The 23,641-nt window shown below is 38.8% G+C and overlaps 2 protein-coding genes across 2 annotated transcripts in view; one reads left to right on the forward strand and one right to left on the reverse strand.

The window, feature by feature from the left end:
- Positions 1-23,641, forward strand: part of ESR2 (estrogen receptor 2) — a 196,069-nt gene that overhangs the window by 171,733 nt on the left and 695 nt on the right. Inside the window, exon 2 of the transcript XR_009539117.1 lies at positions 22,324-22,555. The gene's annotated coding sequence lies outside the window, so the exon portion shown is untranslated. The remainder of the gene's footprint in view (positions 1-22,323; positions 22,556-23,641) is intronic.
- SYNE2 (spectrin repeat containing nuclear envelope protein 2) overlaps positions 1-23,641 on the reverse strand; it is a 329,548-nt gene that overhangs the window by 102,710 nt on the left and 203,197 nt on the right. Inside the window, exons 59-66 of the mRNA XM_060141612.1 lie at positions 18,886-19,071; positions 17,107-17,229; positions 15,690-15,872; positions 13,247-13,378; positions 8,993-9,190; positions 8,308-8,382; positions 6,948-7,058; positions 464-580 (exon numbers count right to left, since the gene is read on the reverse strand). Coding sequence (XP_059997595.1) covers positions 464-580; positions 6,948-7,058; positions 8,308-8,382; positions 8,993-9,190; positions 13,247-13,378; positions 15,690-15,872; positions 17,107-17,229; positions 18,886-19,071 — 1,125 coding nt within the window. The remainder of the gene's footprint in view (positions 1-463; positions 581-6,947; positions 7,059-8,307; positions 8,383-8,992; positions 9,191-13,246; positions 13,379-15,689; positions 15,873-17,106; positions 17,230-18,885; positions 19,072-23,641) is intronic.

Raw genomic sequence — 23,641 nt, forward strand, 5'->3', positions numbered from 1 at the left:
TCCATTTACCAACTGTACTTTTATTCCCTGAATTTTGATTTCCTCATTTGTAAACATATGGCAGGTATTAACCTACCTTATTTAATCTGAGGATTAGACAGCAAATACAAATGCCTTTTATGTAATAGGCAGTTAATCAATATTAGCTCTCCTCCACTTTCATCGCCCCCATAAGTTATATCTACAGAAGAAAGAAGGAGGTGTTAATGGAAAGGCTAGTTCACCCTCACAAGCGGTGAGTGAGTAAAAAATCTTTAATTGCTCTGTACCACGCTTACTCTCTACGTAAACACCTGATGTCAAATCTTCCTGTGCTCCGGCTTGGCTGCGCACATGAAGATGTTAAAGTTCACAAAGACCTCTTGGTTTGCAATACAAAATATTGCAAAACACAGAGAGCTTGTCATCTCTGGGGGCTAGTCCAGGTATCTGGGCAGTTGGCTTGTCACCAACAGGGACTTACCTCTTGTGTTTGGTTGGGGCTCAGGGAAAATTCTGGGCCTTGCTCAGTGTTTAGTGAGTCTTGTGCAAAAATCCGTGCCGTGGAACTATCACACATGCTTATTTTCCAAGCTGCCTCCTGTAAAGAAAAGAATGAGAGGTCCAGAAAAGTTCCTGCCCTGCTGCCACGCAAGCCCCTCTTCCTGGACCTGCTCATGTTACAAATCACCTGCTTAAAAAATGTCTAGAGAAGTCAGGTGCATTGAGAAAAAAAAGTTTGTTTATTAGGCAAAAAAAATCAACTTCCTCAGGTTTGTCTTTATTTTGAAGACTCAAATTCTCTAAAGCTCTGTAGTTAATGAGGGACACATAAGGAATCTAGAGAATTATGTATTTAAATGGATAATTAAGAGAATTAAAATTAAATAAGATTATATGATAAAGCCCACATTTCTAATAATGGGGGAAAGATGAATTTTTAAAATTGGGAACAACTATCCTATCCATGAAAAACATGGCTAAATCCTTGCCTCACTACTAACAATGAATTCTAATTGTATGTAATATTTAAATGTAAAAGTTATACCATAAAAATTCTTGAAGAAAATATGAGTGAATCTATTTCTAATCTAGGAGTGGGGAGGGACTTCTAAAGCATGACAATAAAGGAAAAAAATATTAGTATTAACAACATAAATAAAATAACATGCACCACAAAAGACACCATAATCTAAGTTAAAAGAGAAACAACAGACTGGGATAACATCTTGCAAACTGTTAATATCCTTAATATGTTAATTACTGTTATAAATCAATAGGGAAAACATCCCAGTCTGTTTGAAGAAAAAGTCAAATGGTGTGAACAAGTGATTCATAAAAGAAGAATATGAAAGCCAATGAACACCTAAAGAGATACTCAAAATTCTTAGAATATATGCAATTTAAGCCACTGGCTATGTTTGGCTAAGACCGAAAATGTCCAATATCAGCTTAGGGTCAGGAAAGAGGCATTTCCATGCATTCCTGGTAGAAATAAAATTGATGTACTCTTTCTAGAGGGCAGTTTGACAATGTGTGTCACATTTTAAATGGATGTACACTTTGACCCTAGTAAGCGTAACCCACTTACTAGGTCAGTCAAAGTTAAACAATGGGAAAATGAAATGTACACAAATATTTAACATAATGCAGTGGGAAAAGTGGATGACATAACTGACCAATCTTGATTGCTCTACTTGCAAGCTGTGTGATCTTGGACAAGTTAACCTGGACTTTCTGAGCCTCATTTACTCCACCTTTAAAGTGAGACTATAACCCAGCTCACTCATTCTTCTGATTATTAAGCAAGATGACATATACAAAGCATCTCATAGTTCCTAAGAAAATGTTATTTTCCTGCTCTGCGTACTGAAAACAGTAACTGCTATTAGAAAGTTATGAACCAAAAACCAAAGGTAAAGCTTAGATAAAATTGTAAAGGTAGGTTGGGATCATGATAAGTCTGGAAGTCAGGCTAAGAAGATTGCATTTTATTCAGCAGATAGAATCCAGGAAAGACTTTTAGGAAAAGACATGCTTTTCCTAAAGCATGAACTGCTTTAGGAAAAGCCATCAGTTAATATTGTATAAGACATATAAATGACTAGAGGCTATAAATCCACTTAGAAGGCTACTCTAAAAATCTAGGGAAGAAGTTCACAATTGCCTGGAATAGGAAGATGACAAAAATAATGGGAGGTGAAGAAGGATGTAAAGACTGAATGAACATCACTTGATCAGTGGATATGAAAGGTAAGACAAATGAGGTACCTGAGACAACTCTGAAGTTTGTCTCAGACTCTGAGAAAACAGTGGTGCCACTAACAGACACTGAGGAATTAGGAGGAAGAGGAAGCATTGAAGGAAAGTTGGTAAATGGATTTGAGATGAAGAAAATACATTCAAAAAGAGAAATCTATCTGGAGAGTAGAAATGAGGAACAGATTTATGGGAAAAGTCAAGACTAGAGATTTGATGTGGGAATCCCTGTCATACAGGTGACTACCAAACCTATGAGAGGAGAAGAAATTGCCATGAGAGAAAACAGAGAAGAAAGAAGAGGACAAAACACTGGGGGAAATGCCTACCATCACAGAGATGGGGCAAGAGAAGGAGATGGAAGAGGGGCTGCAGGTAGATGAGACAAGAAAGTACAGAATTAAGAAAGCCAAAGAAACACTGCATTTCAAGAAGGAAGAGGTGGTTAAGGCTGACGAGATCAATAAGGATTAGGACTAATAAAAGGGCACTTAATTGATATGCAGAAGTCAACAGCAATTTAAGTATAGCAAGGGACAAAATCACGATTACAAAAGGGGCCAAGAAAGAGGAGCACCAAAGTAAAGGCATTTAGCCATAAATGAAAGAGGAAGCACCATGTAATTGATCTGGAAAGCAGGATCAAGAAATTCAATGGAATTCTATCAAACATTTAGAGAAGAGCTATCACCTGTCCTTCTCAAACTCTTCCAAAATACAGCAGAGGGAGGAAAACTCCCAAACTCATTCTACAAGGCCACCATCACCCCAATACCAAAAGCAGACAAAGATGTCACAAAGAAAGAAAACTACAGGCCAATATCACTGATGAACATAGATGCAAAAATCCTCAACAAAATACTAGCAAACAGAATCCAACAGCACATTAAAAGGATCATACACCATGATCAAGTGGGGTTTATCCCAGGAATGCAAGGATTCTTCAATATACGCAAATCAATCAATGTGATACACCGTATTAACAAATTGAAGAATAAAAACCATATGATCATCTCAATAGATGTAGAAAAAGCTTTCGACAAAATTCAACACCCAATTATGATAAAAACTCTCCAGAAAGTAGGCATAGAGGGAACTTACCTCAACATAATAAAGGCCATATAAGACAAACCCACAGCCAACATCATCCTCAATGGTGAAAAACTGAAACCATTTCCACTAAGAACAGGAATAAGACAAGGTTGCCCACTCTCAGCACTATTATTCAACACTGTTTTGGAAGTTTTAGCCACAGCAGTCAGAGAAGAAAAAGAAATAAAAGGAATCCAAACTGGAAAAGAAGAAGTAAAGCTGTCATTCTTTTTAGATGACATGATACTATACATTGAGAATCCTAAACATGCTACCAGGAAACTACTAGAGCTAATCAATGAATTTGGTAAAGTAGCAGGATACAAAATTAATGCACAGAAATCTCTTACATGCCTATACACTAATGATGAAAAATCTGAAAGAGAAATTAAGGAAACACTCCCATCTACCACTGTAACAGAAAGAATAAAATACCTACGAATAAACCTACCTAAGGAGACAAAAGACTTGTATGCAGAAAACTATAAGACACTGATGAAAGAAATTAAAGATGATACAAATAGATGGAGAGATATACCATGTTCTTGGATTGGAAGAATCAACATTGTGAAAATGACTCTACTACCCAAAGCAATCTACAGATTCAATGCAATCCCTATCAAACTACCACTGGCATTTTTCACAGAACTAGAACAAAAAATTTCACAATTTGTATGGAAACACAGGAGACCCCGAATAGCCAAAGCAATCTTGAGAAAGAAAAACGGAGCTGGAGGAATCAGGCTCCCTGACTTCAGACTATACTACACAGCTACAGTAATCAAGACAGTATGGTACTGGTACAAAAACAGCAATCTAGGTCAATGGAACAGGATGGAAAGCCCAGAGATAAACCCACGCACCTATGGTCGCCTTATCTTTGATAAAGGAGGCAAGAATATACAATGGAGAAAAGACAGCCTCTTCAATAAGTGGTGCTGGGAAAACTGGACAGGTACATGTGAAAGAATGAAATTAGAACACTCCCTAACACCATACACAAAAATAAACTCAAAATGGGCTAAAGAGGGCTGCCCTGGTGGTGCAGTGGTTGAGAGTCCACCTGCCGATGCACGGGACACAGGTTCGTGCCCCAGTCCGGGAAGATTCCCACATGCCGCAGAGCGGCTAGGCCCGTGAGCCACGGCCGCTGAGCCTGTGCGTCCGGAGTCTGTGCTCCGCAACGGGAGAGGCCATAACAGTGAGAGGCCCACGTACCGCAAAAAAAAAAAAAAAGGACTAAAGACCTAAATGTAAGGCTAGACACTATAAAGCTCTTAGAGGAAAACAGAGAACACTCTGTGACATAAATCACAGCAAGATCCTTTTTGACCCACCTCCTAGAGAAATGGAAATAAAAACAAAAATAAACAAATGGGACCTAATGAAACTTCAAAGCTTTCGCACAGCAAAGGAAACCATCAATAAGACGAAAAGACAATCCTCAGAATGGGAGAAAATATTTGCAAATGAAGCAACTGACAAAGGATTAATCTCCAAGATTTACAAGCAGCTCATACAGCTCAATAACAAAAAAACAAACAACCCAATCCAAAAATGGGCAGAAGCCCTAAATAGACATTTCTCCAAAGAAGATATACAGACTGCCAACAAACACATGAAAGAATGCTCAACATCATTAATCATTAGAGAAATGCAAATCAAAACTACAATGAGATATCATCTCACACCAGTCAGAATGGCCATCATCCAAAAATCTAGAAACAATAAATGCTGGAGAGGGTGTGGAGAAAAGGGAACACTCTTGCACTGCTGGTGGGAATGTGAACTGGTACAGCCACTATGGAGAACAGTATGGAGGTTTTTTAAAAAACTAAAAATAGAACTACCATATGACCCAGCAATCCCAGTACTGGGCATATACCCTGAGAAAACCATAATTCAAAAAGAGTCATGTACCACAATGTTCATTGCAGCTCTATTTACAATAGCCAGGACACGGAAGCAATCTAAGTGTCCATCGACAGACGAATGGATAAAGAAGATGTGGCACATATATACAATGGAATATTACTCAGCCATAAAAAGAAACAAAATTGAGTTATTTGTAGTGAGGTGGATGGACCTAGAGTCTGTCATACAGAGTGAAGTTAAGTCAGGAAGAGAAAAACAAATACCGTATGCTAACACATATATATGGAATCTAAAAAAAAAAAAAAAGTTCATGAAGAACCTAAGGGCAGGACGGGAATAAAGACGCAGACCTACTAGAGAATGGACTTGAGGACACGGGGAGGGGGAAGGGTAAGCTGGGACAAAGTGAGCAAGTGGCATGTACATATATACACTACCAAATGTAAAACCGATAGCTAGTGGGAAGCAGCTGCATAGCACAGGGAAATCAGCTCGGTGCTTTGTGACCACCTCGAGGGGTGGGATAGGGAGGGTGGGAGGGAGGGGGATGCTAGAAGGAAGAGATATGGGGATATATGTATATGTATAGCTGATGCCCTTTGTTATAAAGCAGAAACTAACACCCCATTGTAAAGCAATTATACTCCAATGAAGATGTAAAAAAAAAAAAAAGAAATTCAATGCATTAAAGTAGCATATTGAGCTCAGTACAGGACCTCAAAATGTAGAAGGTAAAGTTCTTGCTTTTCATGAAACTGTGTCAGGTCTATGCATAAAACTGTGATAGGTCATAACGGAGGTTCAAAATGCTATGGGAAAACAAAGGGAAAGAGGCAGGCAGTTTCTTGGAGGAGGCGGAAGTTGAGATGGGCCTTTGTGGATGGGTAGGAAGGAAGTCCACAGGCAGATATAGAGAGAACGGCACCCCAGGGAGGCAAAGCACTTTCTGAAGAGATGGTCTGGGCTCTGGGTCCCTCAGCTTGTTCGGAGGGGTAGGGCCATGGGGGAGAGAATTTGTTAGGGAAGGGGAAACTGAATACTTCTGAGGTAGAGAGGAAAGGAAGCTACCAAGAGAAAGAGACTGGAGATGCAGGTACAAGTGTAGTCCCGTGCCAAAGACGAATGAAAGGACTGGCCTGGGAGCTGGGGGAGGGGTCAGCCCTGGTCAGGAGGCAGGCGCGGGAGGTGTGTGGATCATAATGATGAAGAGATCTTTCAGGAGCAAGGGAAAAACATCATCTTCACATCAGCATGTAATAATGATTTTCTAAAGTGAGGGCATTTGCCCTCTATTTTGAGAGACTGGAAAAGGTTTAGAAGGTCATAAGGAGCAAAAAGACTTATTAATTTACCTTCCATGCTACTTTGTCCAAAAAGAGAATGATGGGGAGACCTCTCACCCCAACTGCTCCCCAAAGAGTGGCATGTTAAATGCTTTAACCACTACGGTAAACCTTTTAGGTGTTCCTTTCAGTTATGTTTTGTCAGTTTGGATTTTCACACATGGAGTGTTTCTCAGCAAAATACTCTCCTATTATCACTAAGTGCACAAAAGAAATGCAAGTAATAGGTAAGTACTCAGCTGTCTTTGCTTTGCGCAGAGGTAACACTGAGAAGATTAAAAAAATTTCAACCCACGTAGGTTCCCTCCTGAAGCATTCTTTCAATAAGAAATTCTTTGCTTTGGCTTACTATCCCTGCCCATCCCCTAGCCCCAACAAATATGATATGTCCAGTATTACCTGAACCATCGTTCCAGAGGACGAGGATGCCCTGTCTTCCTCCACATCCTTGTCATGTTTCCAGAGTAAAGATGGGGACCCGGAAGGTGGCTCTGCTTTCTTATCTCCACTCTGACACAGCAATCAATTGATTAGCAAAGGGAGGTGATTTCCTACCATCATAACAGCATCTTCCTCATCTCTTTTATATGACTCAGCTTACCAGGTAGTATAACTGCAGCCCTTAATTCCACCCATCCCCCATTTGTCATCGATTTCTTTGGCTAACTACATCACAGGAGTCCAAATGTGGTTGCTCTTCCTAAAGCCTAAAAAATATTCTTATAAGTTGGGATTCAGCTCATGTCACACAAAGGGGATCTTTAACACAGTGCTTTAGGAATTTGATCTGCTTTGGTACATGTAACCTCAAACGCTATCTTTAAAATAACAGCCTGATGAACATGTATCTTTTGATCGTTGTCAAAGACAAACAATGAATACTATAAACATATCAGTTCAGAGGCAAATACAGGTCTCAAATTAGAACTGCACTGAAGTGCACTCCTTTTTTTGGTCTTGGTACCTCCTCCACTCTCACAATTCTCTGTTGTGAAGAGGCATAATCAGATCATAAAGTTGTCTGATGATCAGAGTGTATAATAAGCCTCACTTCTCCTTGTCTGACGACTCAGCCCCACGTATCCTAGTGATACACTGAAGGACAACAGGCTGTTCTGTGTGACTGTGGAGCTACTGAACAATCTATAAAACGAGCAGGGAGAATGTCTGGTGGTTACGTGTGAGACATTAAAAACTGTAAATTGCTGCAATTTTCTTCCCTTTCGCACAAGACCCACTATCACTTTAATTCTTAAAGTATGAAATGGAAATTGATATCAGGAAAGACAACTGGTAAAGGTCTCATCCAACCAGTTCTGATGGAGTAATAAGGATTCATAGTAGGGTTAGTTGCTAATACCATTCTTTGTGTCCTTGGCAATGCTGTTTCAGACTAAAAAAAGTAATTCAAATATGGAAAGATAAAGTTCTATAAAGCACACCAGGAGTGCCAACCAAACAGCAGAGAAAGTACTCAAAACTCCAGAGAAAGTACTCAGAAGTCAGGATACAACAAAGAATTTCATCTTCTCCCTTCTGCCAACAAGTGTGTCTGAATTACATTTATTCCACTCTGGACTGAAGTAGGTTTAGATGCACTTAAACATTAATAACATAAGACAACTACTTCAATCACCCTTACAAACTACCAGCATTGAATTCAAAAATCCTTACGTTTCCATTCATTTTAAGATCTTCTCATTGACCTTTTAGAGATTACTGTTCTAACAAACTTGAACGAGAAAATCATTTTCCTTACTTCGCTCTTCAGGGAGCTTTCTTCCGCCTCTTCCTCGACGGCTGGCAGGAAGAACATGGAGCCCGTTCTGTTCAACTGAAAGGCACAGCACAAAGACTTGCAGCCGGGTTGCCGTTCAACGTCACCAGGATCCTGGCCTGGCCGCATTTTTATGTAGCTAATTTTTTACTTACTTTATCCAAGATGCCCACCCACACAAGAAGCCTCGGGGTCTAGCGACTCTCAGCTCATCCAGCTGAATATCATGACTCACTCAAATCTTAGATCTCTTTCATTTGCACTGCCTTCTGTGGCCCCTCATCAAACAATTCAAGAATGTGATTCATTGATGTGGATTCAGAGTGGGCTTAGAGAGGTGCTGGGCCCGTTTTTGAGTTTGCAATGGGCTGTTTAGTAGGAAGATACTTCAAAGGGTAAATGCCTACCTACCCATGGAATTTCATGGAAATTCATAAGCACCTCCTTAAGTACCTTGTGCATAAGAATTCTGGGTTGAGTCCAGAACAGACACACCCTAAGGATTAATATTCACTAGTGAATAGTCTCAGGCAGAGTATTTCCACTTTTAAAAATTCCTTTACTATAGGCCATATACATAGATGCCACGGGCCTTCCAGGTGAAAAATACTACCAATTTAAAGCTCTTGTGGAATGTGGGACCAGCATTAACTAATGTCATACCCACCTTCCATTCAGAAGCATCCCTCTCAGCCCCTCCATCCTCGTCTGATGCTCTGGCTGACAGCATTTCCTCATCTAATTCTTGCTGTTTTTGCTGAAAATGCTGGTGAAGTTTTAGTACAGCAGCCTTCAAGTCCACCAACAGCTCTTCTTTTTTCTGGTTCAAGCTCAGAATCTGCTTTTCCGTACCTTCGATTTCTCCCTGCGCAGAAAGAGTGTTTGCATTCCTTTGGGACGTCTGATACCTTTGCCACAGGAGCCTACTTCAATCGGTACAAGGGATGAAGATTTTTCTATGCTGTGCAGTTGGCAGAGCCAGGAGCCAGTCCCTGGTACAGTGTAGCTTCTCTCCATCCAGACTGTGTTTCTAAATGACCTGGGGCGGGTTTATAAGCTCCCTTATAGGATGCCTTAGCCTCACCTGACACCTTGTCAATCAATCTCTAGGGGTCAAGCGGTGGCTCAGAAATTTGTAACAATCTCCACAGGTGACTGTGGTGTGCAGCCAGGGTTGCCACAGGACTGACTGACCAGAATCCGCAGGGTCAGGGGCCATGAACCTGCACTTTAACAAGTTTCCAAAAGATTTGTACGCAGACTAATGTTTGGGAACCACTGAGAGAAAACGAGGCTAGAAATCTCACACTTTTATTATCACTTTTGAAGTCTTCTTTAGTATTACTAAATACATTTACTTTTTTCTCACAGCCAAAGCATCCTAACAAATGGGAATAAATAAGCCAACAAGGGCACTGTGAAGTGTAACTTGTTATGGGAATGATGAACAGATGATTCCAAGCTTTAAAAGATTACTTTAGGGCTTCCCTGGTGGTGCAGTGGTTGAGAGTCCGCCTGCCGATGCAGGGGACACGGGTTCGTGCCCCGGTCCGGGAGGATCCCACATGCCGCGGAGCGGCTGGGCCCGTGAGCCATGGCCGCTGAGCCTGCGTGTCCGGAGCCTGTGCTCCGCAACGGGAGAGGCCACAACAGTGAGAGGTCCGTGTAACGCAAAAAAAAAAGATTACTTTAAAATTTTGTATGATTGACAACGTGGGAATAAAATTTCTTATACATGGTAGAAGTACAGATGCCCACTGTCTATCTAAAAGGATTATAGAATTATAGAATCCTAGATTTGGAGGAAATATCAGGTGTCGTCTTGTCTGACATCTTCCTCTTTAGCACCTGAAAGGCATCATTCAAAGCCTGAGCTTTACAGCAAGTGCTGTATCAGAAGACAACCTGCTCCTTTTTAGCAAACCTTTCACATATTGGAATTTTGTCCTTAATGTATTCCTTAAGCCCCCAGTCCATTCATTCATTCTTTTCTTCCTTATTTCTTTTTTTTTAAAAAAATTTATTTATTATTTATTTGGTTGCACAGGGTCCTTAGTTTAAGTGGCAGGCTGGCTTCTTAGTTGCGGCTCACTGGCTCCTTAGTTGTGGCTCGCCAGCTCCTTAATTGTGGCATGAGAACTCTTAGTTGCAGCACACATGTGGGATCCAGTTCCCCAGCCAGAGCTCGAACTGGGGCCCCCTGCACTGGGAGCTCAGAGTCTCAACTGCTGTGCCACCAGGGAAGTCCCATTTCTTCCTTATTTCTTTTTTTCCATCCATCCATCCTACAGATATTCATAGAATCATTAATTTTTTTTAGAGACAAAGAAACTCAACATGTCTCCACCTATAAGTGAGAGTTCTGAAGTCCAGAGAAAGAAGGTGATTTTTCCAGGGCTGCAGCTAGTGACAGAGCCTAGACCTGGACTTCTGACACCCAGCCCCCATGGCTCTTGTGCTACTGCACACATTCCGACACCAATACCCCTATTCTATCTGAAGTTAAATTTCTTGTGATTGCTTTGGGAAATGATAACTTAATTAAATCTGAGTTGGCTGTGGTGTGTGTCCCTTTTCAATAAACACTAAACTTCAGAGGAACAGTGCCTCCCAACAGACGTTAATACTACAGCCATTAGAATAACACTTACAGAAACAGACTAGTCTGCAGAGCCACTAGCATTATGGAGACAGAGAAGGGCACAGAGCGGCCATTCTCAAAGTGGTATCTGCAGACCCTAGGGGGTCTACACTCCATAAGGTCAAGATCATTTTCATAATAATTCTAAAATGTTACTGGCCTTTCTCACTGTGTTGACATTTTTCTCTGTGTGATGTCGCAAAAGCAATGGTGGGTAAAGCTACTGACACAGTATGAATCAAGGCAGTGATATCAACTATATTAGTAGTTACTAGATGCTTCACCATCATGAATTTAATTGGGGAAAAAAGCCAGCTTCACTTAAGAATATCCTTGATAAAGAACATGTAGTTTTAATATTCTGTATGACAAAGTGGGAAGCCTGCATAAAGCACTTCTGCTATATACCAAAGTTTAATGGTTGAGGAATAACACTCATGTGATTAAGTTTCAAGCTAACCTATCCATATTTTTCTCATAGAATACTATTTTTACTTGAAAAACAAAGATGGTTGTTAAACTATACATACATAAATACATACATATACATGTAATATATATAGATTTTTCTGAAGAGGTAGATGTTAATATTAATAAATGTGAATTTTTTAATATCGGCTACTGAAATGTGTCATCATCTGGAGGATTTACATGACTAGTCAAATAGTATTTTCCAAATGATCAAACATGATGTTATAAAATCATGCATGGTTGGAGATCCATTCCAAGTACAAGACAGACCAATGGATTTTAGTGTAAGAGTATGAAAAGTTCACTGACATGGCTTCAAATTCCATTTAACAATGAACCTCTGAGTAATTCTACTTGTTGGAGTTTAGTGTAGTTTCAAAGAATGTCCACAATTATTCAAAAGGGTTATTAAAATAGTTCTCTCTTTTCCATGTACATGTCTTTGAGAGGTTAGATTGTCTTTATATACTTCAAAGAAAATGACATACCTCAATAGATTGAATGCAGAAGAAGATGAGAATCTAGCTGTCTCCTAGTAAGCCAGACTAATGAGATTTGCAAAAATGTAAAACATTGTCACTCTTCTCACTACATTTTACATTTCTGAGTTTTAATATAAACACAAGCTCTTTGGGGTCCTTTAATTTTTTTTTTAATTTTATTTTGTGGACCTCAGAAACACAGAATTAGATTAATCATACTCCCTGCTTCACAACTTGTTTTCATCATTGTCCATGCATGGTATGCTCTTTTTTTTAATAATTTCTTTTTTAAAAATATTTATTTATTTATTTATTTATTTATTTTTGGTAGTGTTGGGTCTTTGTTGCTGCATGTGGGCTTTCTCTAGTTGTGGTTAGTGGGGACTACTCTTCAATGTGTGTGCAGGCTTCTCAGTGCAGTGGCTTCTCTTGTTGCAGAGCATGGGCTCTAGGCGCACGGGCTTCAGTAGTGTGGCAGTGGGCTCGGTAGTTGTGGCTTGCTGGTTCTAGAGCGCAGGCTCAATAGTTGTGGTGCACAGGCTTAGTTGCTCCGCGGCACGTGGGATCTTCCCGGACCAGGGATCGAACCTGTGTCCCCTGCATTGGCAGGCGGATTCTTAACCACTGCACCACCAGGGAAGTCCTTGGGGTTCTTAAATTTTTTAACGTAAAGGGAAATTTGACACTTTTACAATACTGAATCTTTAATACCCTGAGTCTGCCTTATTGAGTCCACCACTTAATAGCTGTCTGTCATCTTGAACCCCTCTGTACTTCACTTCAGACATTAAGAAATTTGCCCTACATCTCACAGCTAGAAAGTGGTGTAACGAGGCTTTGAACACCATAGCAATTGCGTGCCTACATCAACTTGATGGCAATAGAGAGTTAACATGCAAACCATTGTAACTGGGTCCACAGGACATTGTTAATTAGGGCATATGGAGAGACTGCTTAGCATACAGAACTCTTTATTACAACAGCATTCAGTCTTTACTTCTAAAGCCCAGCCTGCCTGACCCCTATGCCAGAAAGCTAGCTGGAAAGCCAGGTTGTCCAAATACCATGTGTTATATCAGCCTCTTTGCTACCAGCCAGAATGCACCAAGTTGAGGCTAAAGACACTTGAAGAGACTTCCATTATGATAATTATATAATAACCTATTTTATGTAATAGGAATGAAAAGTAAATACACACATAAAATACCTTCAGTTGAAAGACAGAAGTAGGAAATACACTGTATCATCAAAAAGGGCTTGTAGACACCAACAGCTTAGAAAGTGATTGTTGAATAAACTGCTGGAAAAATGAATGAAAGAAATATACCTGTACTTGTGGCAGGTTGGCAGCTCCGTCTGGTGACATATGTTCATGGGAGAATTCAGCTGAATAATTATTTAAGATGTGTTTCAATTTTTCTATTTCTTCATCGCATTCATTTGTCTGTTTTATGACTATCTATAAAATAACCCCCCCAAAAGAAGATCAATGGGCTACTTCCAATGTCTATCTCCATCACAAACTCCAATCAATTATATCAATACACAACCATACAGATTCCAATAGGAAATGGTAGCCTCAATACAGAGAACAACATTTGCAAAGCTGGTACCTGACCTTCTTGCTCCACTTAGATGCTAGAGCACCTTGGGTTCAAGTTTAATTAGACATACGTTTGTTCTTAAGTATTCCCAGTCTAACGGGCTTATCCTGGGAAGCATTTTATAGCATGTTAACATAAAGTTGCTAAGTTTATGACATTACTGATATGTCACATACGCCATTTTAATACATATTCCTTGCGGGGTTTTCAATACACAGAAAGGTGACAATCCTGATTCAGAATGGAAAGGGCATGTGATTTGAGAAATGATGGGTTTTCCTGGTCCAGACACATCCTCACCTGGTACCCCTTGGGATCTGTGATATACATTTTATGGTAAGAGGTTGAGGTTTGAGAGCAGTCTGAGTTTGCAGAATAAGGCAAAACCAGAACAATACCTGGAATCTAGTGTTAAGGGAATAGTAGAGCTTGAACCTACTACCTGTGTGCTAAATGATATGATCAAAGTGTGATGAAAGATAATGGACTTCAAAAGAAAATCTAGATATTTCCTTGTGTGCTTCACAATGAAACAAAATGCCTTTTGAAACTACAAAGTTTCTGGCCAACACAGAATTCTTCCTTGTATTTTCTTTAATATTTAACTATAATTTTAGCTGCAGTCTGGAAATCAATAACTATGTTTGCTGCACACACCTGTTCCCCAGCACTCAGTAATGAGCTAAATCCCATTACTCCCCCCAAAAGTAATTTGTCTTATTTTCCACAATGAGAGCACTTACAATTATCTAACACAGAAATGAAATGTACCATATTCTAATGATTTTCATTACCACTGGCTTACTTAGCTTTGAAATACCTGAGATGACATCTGATTTCCACTAACACAATAAGATGGAAAATTTTAGCAGCACAGTTTGATATCTAACTTGGCACAAAACCTAATTTCCTCTTCTACTGCTCCCCCTTCCATCTTGTGAAGGAGTCACTTTAAAGCATAGTTAGGACTGTTATTTTCTTTTTCTGACCAGGAGACCAATAAAGCACAAAAAGATTAAAAGTAACAGATCAAATTTTCTTTGTTTTCTTCTCTTTATATTATTAAAAAAATAGTACATTGAGTGCCAGATATTTTTTCTCCCTGTGGTTGTTAGGAAATGATGTCAGCTGATCAGTAGCCAGGCCAGAGAGACTACATGAGCTAACACTCAAACCAGAGATTACAATATCCTCAAATCTTAGGAGAACAGAGTGACCACCAAATGTGAATGAAATTTAAGAGGGAGAAAGAGATAGCAATTCTCTTCTTATAACCAGGGGATGGATGGGAAGGAGGAAAAATAACCTTTCCTCTTACCCTGACACACCTAATCAAGAAAAGTAGGCAGGAGGGGGTGTCTACCAAGAGGGCTGAAAAGTCTGTGGCTCTTTCAGCAACTTTCTTTTCCTGTAGGAGTGGTTGTTGATATAGCAATACTAACCAAAGTAAAATGTAATTTCTATCTAATGATAATTCCTGCCTGGAGACAGGAGATCAATCAGAAGAATTTTAAAAAGCCCTCAGGGAGAGGCTAGAAGATGTCATCAGTTAGAAGGAAGAGACCTCGATATGAAGAATAATACTAGGGTCTAGAAACTCAAATTCTTTTCTTATCTGTACACAAATTAACCTCAACATACGTTCACTCTGGTCTTTCAGAAAGTCATCTGACCTTTGGACACTAGTCTCCTAATGTGTAAAAATAAAAATGGCAAAGTGTCTACCCTACCTGTATTGTGTTGGTAATAAATTGAAATGATTAATAGGAAAGCAACTGAGAGGTGTAAAGACATTATTGTGGGTCTGTCAGTCTCATGAGACTGCAAATGCACGGTTCAGGTTGAATCTCTTCCCACAGCATTTTACCCATGTAGATCTTCAATAATTAAAGAATGGAATGAAATAGAACAAAACTAGACTTTAATGTCTTCAACCAGAACAAGAATAAGAGCTGAGAAAAATCACTTTAACCTCATTTGAGCAATAAGATACTCTCATATCAAATGCCACCTCCTGGATAATAATACTGGAAGAGACCAAAAAGAATCAACACAGGCAGCATCTTATTGTCATGGGAATTTGACCCGCCCAACCATTAAAACAACACCAGCTTTTGCTGAATATTTTCATCCAATGAGTTGGCTGTCATCACAAAAACCACTCACCTTTAATAACTCATTTTGTTCCTGAGTCACATTTTCCAACAGTTTTATATCTTGTAAAAGCTGATCTGTCCGCTGAAACACAGGCAGAGGCTTCATTCCTGTCTGGGGTAACCTCAGTTCCACTCGGTAAGACACGATTTCAGCAATGGTTTTCTTCATGGGATGTATATTTTCCAGTATGACCTTAGACAAACATGGTACACAAGTGAAAAAAAAAAGGCCACTCCTAAATCTATTCAAAATCAAACTTTAGTCTTTATAGTTTTGAGATTTAAAACAGTGTCTTAGCTCAGGTAGAAAAGAACTAATATATTACTTGTGATCTGGCAGTTAGATAAGGTCTCAGGAAAGAATGCCTGGGGCAAGAGTACCCTCCCAGCATTACGTGATGCCTTTGGACAACGCTTTCCTTCTTTCTCTCCCTCCCACCTCTCTCTGTAGAGCTGTTATGTGCTTCGTGTGTTGTGACCAGGCAGTAAGCTGTGGAAGGGCAGGTACTGCCTCTTATTAACTTTCACAGCAACTGCACGCAGCACAGGGCTTCCCACATAATAGACCCTCAAAAAATGCTTATTGAATCGAACGGAACTGTCCTGCCAAATTTCCTAAGTCCCAAAACTGCACTTCTATTTTGTTTTAATGACATCTGATCCATAGATATCTGGATTTACATAATGAATAAATTAGGAGAGAGTATTCACTTTACTGAGTACTTCATATGTATTATTTCATTTAATCTTCACAACCACCCTAGGAGGTAGATATCATAACCTCCCTTTCACAGGTAAGGAAATTGGGTTCACAGAAGTTAGAAGACCCAGGTGAGGGCACACTGTAAGAGGCAGGGTCAGGATTAGAACCCAGGGCTGCCTGATCCCAAAGCCCATGCTCTTAACTGGTAGGCTGAGGGGGAAGCAACACCTGTATGCTGTTTAGTATGTCCCAGCTCCTGTGCTAGGGGCTCCATATACATTATAATTGTCCAACATAATCACCACAATACCAATGTACAGATATGAAAGCAAATCCAAGAAATGTTAACCAATCTCTCAAAGGCACACAGCCAGTAAGCAGGGCAGTTGGGGCTGGAACCCAGTTCTTCTGACTTGGAGGCTTAAGTGCTTAGACTATTAAACAAACACCTGGGTTTGACTTGAAGGAAAAACTACCAAACCTTGAAGTTTTAGGAAGAAATTAAATGAAAAAATAACCTATAGGAAAATGACAGATACATAGATAGCACTAGAAATATGATTTAAAATATGATATTTATAGTCATTCATATCTATTTCCCAACTTTACTTTGCTCTTACTTTAGCAAAATTAAACACTTTTTATCACATCATATTATTACACATTTTAAAATAGACAGAGTAAGTATTAAGAGAAAATATTTTTAATAATGATCCATGCTTACCTCCCCATGCTTAAGATGCTCTTCAGGTGAAAAATCAAATATTTCTTTTGATAGCAGGATAGCTTTGATTTTTGAAACTCTTTTCTCCATTGATTTTACTTCCGTTTCAATGGCAACCACATCCTAGAATTTCAGAAACAAAAAAACACACTCATGCAATATATGTTATATGTTAATAATCTTTCTAAAACACAATTTACTGCCATTTACTCTATTCTCATATTTAACAAAAATATGTTTGCCACTTATATCACTTCAAAACTAACCAAGTGCTACACAGATAACGTGGACTGTTTTCAATAAAAATGTTGTTCTGTTAGTAATAGCATACCACAATACAAAGCATTGCTTATACTTACTGAGTTAAAAGATCCTCATGGGGCCAATTTTCAATTATTTACGCTATGAGAACAAAAGTAGTATGCATCTGAACAAATTTTAAGTAAATTCTCAAATATCTACAAACTGTTTAGATTTACCTTTGGAATGTCTTTAAACACTTGAATACAAGTGGGTCAACGCTGAAAAAATTCTCACTACTTTAAGTAAAACGGTAAAGTCACCCTTGGGAAACAAACACACAAGGAGCTGGAAAATTGACAGATTTTGGTGCCAATTCCCTAACAAACTTTTGCCGTGTGGAGAGTCACTAAATTACCTTATAACCTACTCAGATTAATATGAACAACAGATCATTTATCCAGTGGCTATTCTCCCATCAGTGTCAACTTCTAGAAAGTGGCCAAGAAACTTAAAGTGAAAATGCTGCAATTTGTGCTTTCAAACCTACATATTTATGAATATGTGCTATAAAACCTACATACTGAAGTCCACTCACACTGTAAGAGGGCCTTCAGACTTTTAGAGCTTTATGGAGATAAACTGAAGCAAAAATAATGCAGGGAATAGGAGAAACTACATAGAAATCATCAAAGGATTTCAAATTATCACAACTTGGAACCATTCAACATAGGACAAACATAACTTCATATAAGCAAATGAAGCAGTAATTATAGTAATTTACCTTCATATTATGAAACATTCAGTTATATTGAAATTATTTTCTATACCATACGTTTAAGAAAATACATAAATATATACAATGTATTTTATGGTAATTTCCATGAAAAGTTGTAGAAGCATTTAACAATTTTGGAATAAGCTTCAATAACCAAGAATATTTAATAAGTATGATTCTCTGAAGTTACATAAGTGTGGTGCAGGGAATGTAAGTGAGAAATAAAAGGTAAATTATTAAGACTAACTGCATCTGCCTTTGCTGTGTGACTCCATCCTTAAATAAATGCCTCACAGGTTTCGAGCCAAAATAAATAAAATTATTTAAAAATCCAGTGGTTGGGGCTTCCCTGGTGGCGCAGTGGTTGAGAGTCCGCCTGCTGATGCAGGGCACACGGGTTTGTGCCCCGGTCCGGGAAGATCCCACATGCCGCGGAGCGGCTGGGCCCGTGAGCCATGGCCGCTGAGCCTGCGCGTCCGGAGCCTGTGCTCCGCAACGGGAGAGGCCACAACAGTGAGAGGCCCACGTACCGCAAAAAAAAAAAAAAAAAATAGACCACTTCTGGACTGAGAATGGGGATATGATTTTTTGTTGTAGTTGCACTATAGGGTACAAAGTAAAATGTAATTCAAGAAATAACATAAATGAAAAATGTACCAGATCAATGTGTCTTCATAGAACTGATTAGCAGTATAACTCTAATTTACTAAATGAAATATAAATTTAAAATAAGAAGTCACATCATTATAGTGCTAACTTACATCAGCCATTTGTTGAATCTGTGGAAGGCTTTCTATGATTTTTTGTCGTAAAGCTACTATTTGATGACTTAACTCTTGTATAGGCTGTGCTAAAGTATCTGTCTCAAAAATTATTGACAAGCCTTCTAGATCCATGAAAATTGAATGCAAAAGATTGTGCTTCTGTTCTGAATCTTCCAAAGCCATCTAGATAATGGGAAACATGAAAAAAGAGAAACATCAAGATACTGGAAAAAGTTGATTGAAATTATATCAGAGAGAATTCTATAACTATGTATGGTGACGGACGGTAACTAGACTTAATGTGGGTGATCATTTTCCAATACATCCAAATATTGAATCATTCTGTTGTACACCTGAAACTAATAAATGTTGTATGTGAATTATACCTTAATTTAAAAAATTAAATCAGAGAAAATTTGAATTTGTCTCAACATTTCATACTCCTGTTCATTCCCAATTTCATAATAAAACATTGAACATTCTCTCTTGTCAATGGCAGTATATGACTATAGAATGTCTACCCCATTTTGGTGGGCTTGCAGCAGCTATGTTATACCAAGTAGCCCTGCTCCTCCAGCCATTGTTAACAGAATCAGAAACACTTGACCTATAAGTTCATCCCTCTATAATTTGGAATTAGGGTCAAGAAAGCCATTCATATATGTATCGCTGATTCACTTTGTTATAAAGCAGAAACTAGCACACTATTGTAAAACAATTATACTCCAATAAAGATGTTAAAAAAAAAAAGCCATCCAATTGGCTGGACTTGTAATTTTGGGAAATGGGTTTGACAGAAATAGATAAGTGAAGTGGGGATGGGAAATGAAGAGGCAGTCCTGGTGCCAGTGTCCTCCTTGGCCTTACCATCTGGAGCCACTGACTTCCATGAAACACCCCTATAGCTTGAGTTGACTTGAATAACTTGATACCAAAAGAGCTCTATCTGATAAAACCAAATATAAGTGGAAAACATCCATTTTTAGAATTCCTTAGACATTCTTCCTTAGAATTTTTCTTTTGTTCCTTTAATGATTTAATTATTAACTTTCAAACTTAAGATTTCAAAATATCTCAGCCACCTATTGGAAATATTCAACCTGCTAATGTAGTCTTCAGGTAATCCCATAAAAAATAACTGTTATGAAAAAGAACATTTACTTATGCAACCAGACTTCTAGTCACGAGTCCCCAAAATTAATCAGGTTATTCAGAATTTCATATTGACCTTATTCCAAATCCTAGCAGGAGAAAACTTGAAAGGAAAACAAAACTTAAAACCAATGCTTTTTCCAATAATACTATTTACAATAGCATCAAAAAACCATAAAACGCTCAGGAATAAATTTAACAATTTACATTAAAGAGAAATTAAAGAGGACCAAAATAAATAGAGAGATACATCCTGTTCCTGGATGGGAACAGCCAATATGGTTAAGAGGTAAATTCTTGCCAAACTGATCTGGATTTAATGCCCTCCCAAAATTCAAACAGACCTCTGCATAGATATTGACAAGATAATTCTAAAACTTATATGGAAATGCAAAAGATCCAGATTAGCCAAAACAAATTTGAAAAAGAACAAAGGACTAAGTTGTAGAATTTATACTACCTGATTTCAAGATTTACTATAAAGCTGTAGCAATTAAGACTGTGTCATATTGGTAAAAGAATAGACACATAGATCAATAGAACAGAAGAGACAGTCCAGAAACAGACCCACATATATGAGAGGTCAATTGATTTTAACAAAGCACCAAAGTAATTCAATAGTGAGTCTTTTCAAAACATGGATAATCCCATAGAAAAAACATGAACCTTGATTCTTGCTTCATACTATATATAAAAATTAACTTTATTTTTTTAACATCTTTATTGGAGTATAATAGCTTTACAATGGTGTGTTAGTTTCTGCTTTATAACAAAGTGAATCAGCTATACATATACATATATCCCCATATCTCCTCCCTCTTGCGTCTCCCTACCCCATCCCTCTAGGTGGTCACAAAGCACTGAGCTGATCTCCCTGTGCTATGTGGCTGTTTCCCACTAGCTTCTATTTTACATTTGGTAGTATATATAAGTCCATGGATTACAGACCTACAAGTAAGAGTTAAAACTATAAAATTTCTAGAAGATAAGAGGAAATCCTTGTGACCCTGGGTTAGATAAAGATTTCTTAGATACAACACAAAAGAATAATCTATAAAAGAAAAATATTGATAAATTAGACCTCCTCAAATTAATAACATTTGCTCTTTGAAAGACAATATTAAGAGAATGAAAAGACAAGCCACAAACTAGGAGAAAATATTTGTAAATCACATATGTGACAAAGGATTTTAGAATATTATATAAATAATGTTTACAATTCAATAATAAAAAGACAAATAACCCAATTAAAAAATAGGCGGGCTTCCCTGGTGGCGCAGTGGTTGAGAGTCCGCCTGCCGATGCAGGGGACGCGGGTTCGTGCCCCGGTCCGGGAGGATCCCACATGCCGCGGAGCGGCTGGGCCCGTGAGCCATGGCCGCTGAGCCTGCGCGTTCGGAGCCTGTGCTCCGCAACGAGAGAGGCCACAGCGGTGAGAGACCCGCGTACCAAAAAAAAAAAAAAAAAAAAAAGGCAAAAAACCCCCAAATAACTGAACCGACATTTCACAAATGAAGCGTACAAGTGATAAATAAACATATGAATAAATGCTCAAATAAAAAAATCATTAGTCATTAGAGAAATGCCATTTAAACCACAGTGAGATACCACTACTTGTCACTAGAGTAGCTAAAATTTAAAAGACAGATACTATCGAGTGCTGACAAGAATATGGAGTCATTAGAACTCCAGTGGGAATGAAAAATGGTAAAGCCACTTAGGAAAATAATTTAGCAGTTTCTTAAATACCATAAGAGCCAGCAATCTATTCCTAAGGTATCCATCAAATGAAATGACCTGAAAACCTATGTCCACACAAAGATTTGTATATGAATGCTCACAGCGGCTTTGCTCATAATAGCTGTTGCAGCTCCTAAAATGGCCCCCAATAATCCCCACCTCCTGGTACTCATGTCCTTATAATCAGTTCTCTTGAATGCAGGCTGAGCTTATTGATTTACTTCTAATAAGATATGGCAGAAATGATGAGATGTCACTTCCAAGATTAGATTATAAAGGACCGTTTCTGGGGCTTCCCTCGTGGCGCAGTGGTTGAGAATCTGCCTGCCGATGCAGGGGACACGGGTTCGTGCCCCGGTCCGGGAAGATCCCGCGTGCCGAGGAGCGGCTGGGCCCGTGAGCCATGGCCGCTAAGCCTGCGCGTCCGGAGCCTGTGCTCCGCAACGGGAGAGACCACAACCGTGAGAGGCCCGCGTACCGCAAAAAAAAAAAAAAAAAAAAAAAGACCGTTTCTGTCTTGGGAGCTCTCTCACTCTTTTTTAGATTGTTCATGGTGAAGGGAGCCAGCTGCCATGCCATAAGGCAGTCTTGTGGAGAGGTCCTCACATCTGTGAATGGAAGTGGATCTTCTGAAGCCTGCCAACAGCCACGTGAATGAGCCTGGAAGTGCATCCTGTCTCTTCCTTCACCCAAACTAAGCCTTCAGATGAGATCACAGCCTTGGCTGACACCTTGACTGCATTCTCATGAGAGACCTTGAGCCAGAACCACTCAGGTAAGCCATGCCTGGATTCCATAATTCTTGTTTTAAGCTGTTAACTTCAGGAGTGATGTGTTACAACGTAATAGATATAGAATACATAGCCCCAAACTTGAAATAACCCAAATGTCTATTAACTGGTGAAGGAATAAACATATTGCATATTTCCATAAATGGAATACTATTTAGCAGTCAAAAGAATAAACTACCTATAAATGGAACAACCTGAATGAATCTCGAAAACATTAAGCTAAGTAAAAGAAGTCAGGTCCAAAAGACTATGATTCTATTCATTGGATAATGTAGAGAAGACAAAACTATAGGAATAGAAACCAATGAGTGATTACATAGGGCTGAACATAGGTGAAAGGATACTGACTGCAAAGGAGCAAAAAGAAACTTTTTGGGGTGATGGAAATGGCCTTTATGTATTGATGGTGGTAGTGGTTACACAACTGGATACCCTTATCAAAACTTACCTAGCTGTACACTTAGGTGTTTTTTACTATCTGTAAATTATACCTTAATGAAGTTGATTTAAAGAACAAGTTGTTTTCCTATTTTCTACAATGACAATTTCTGTTTCAGTGAGTCTTCATTACAACAGTAGACTTCATGGAATCATCTTTAGGTTACGAAAACCTAATTTAACAAATGCAATCGAGGTGGAAGGTTATAGTGCAATTAAAACAGACTTTTAAACCTTAGCTGAGAGTTTTGACACTTCTTTAAGTCATTTTAAAAATCAATACCAGGTAATGTTAGAAAAATGGTAAAGGGTGCCCTAAAGTAGGACAACTATTTTCAAAATAGGAACAAAGTGGGGTATTCACATGGGACTAGTTATTTATGACTTATTTCCCATTGGAAGATTTATTAGAATACATTCTGTGGACATCAGCCTGCATATCCCCTTGTCCCTACTTCCTCCAGCTAATAACCTAAGTTCTACTCAGTTCCATGTAAACAAAGGTCGGCAAAGGAGGGTGTCCTGAACAGTTTGAGAGATACTTCTACACTTTTACATTTGTGTCAGAAGAAGGCAGTAAAACTTCAGCTGTTTCTGCATATGTTCATTCTTGTACAGTTTTTAAAAAACTC

The sequence above is a fragment of the Lagenorhynchus albirostris genome, chromosome 1 (assembly GCF_949774975.1).
Source record: "Lagenorhynchus albirostris chromosome 1, mLagAlb1.1, whole genome shotgun sequence".
Taxonomy (NCBI): Eukaryota; Metazoa; Chordata; class Mammalia; order Artiodactyla; family Delphinidae; genus Lagenorhynchus; species Lagenorhynchus albirostris.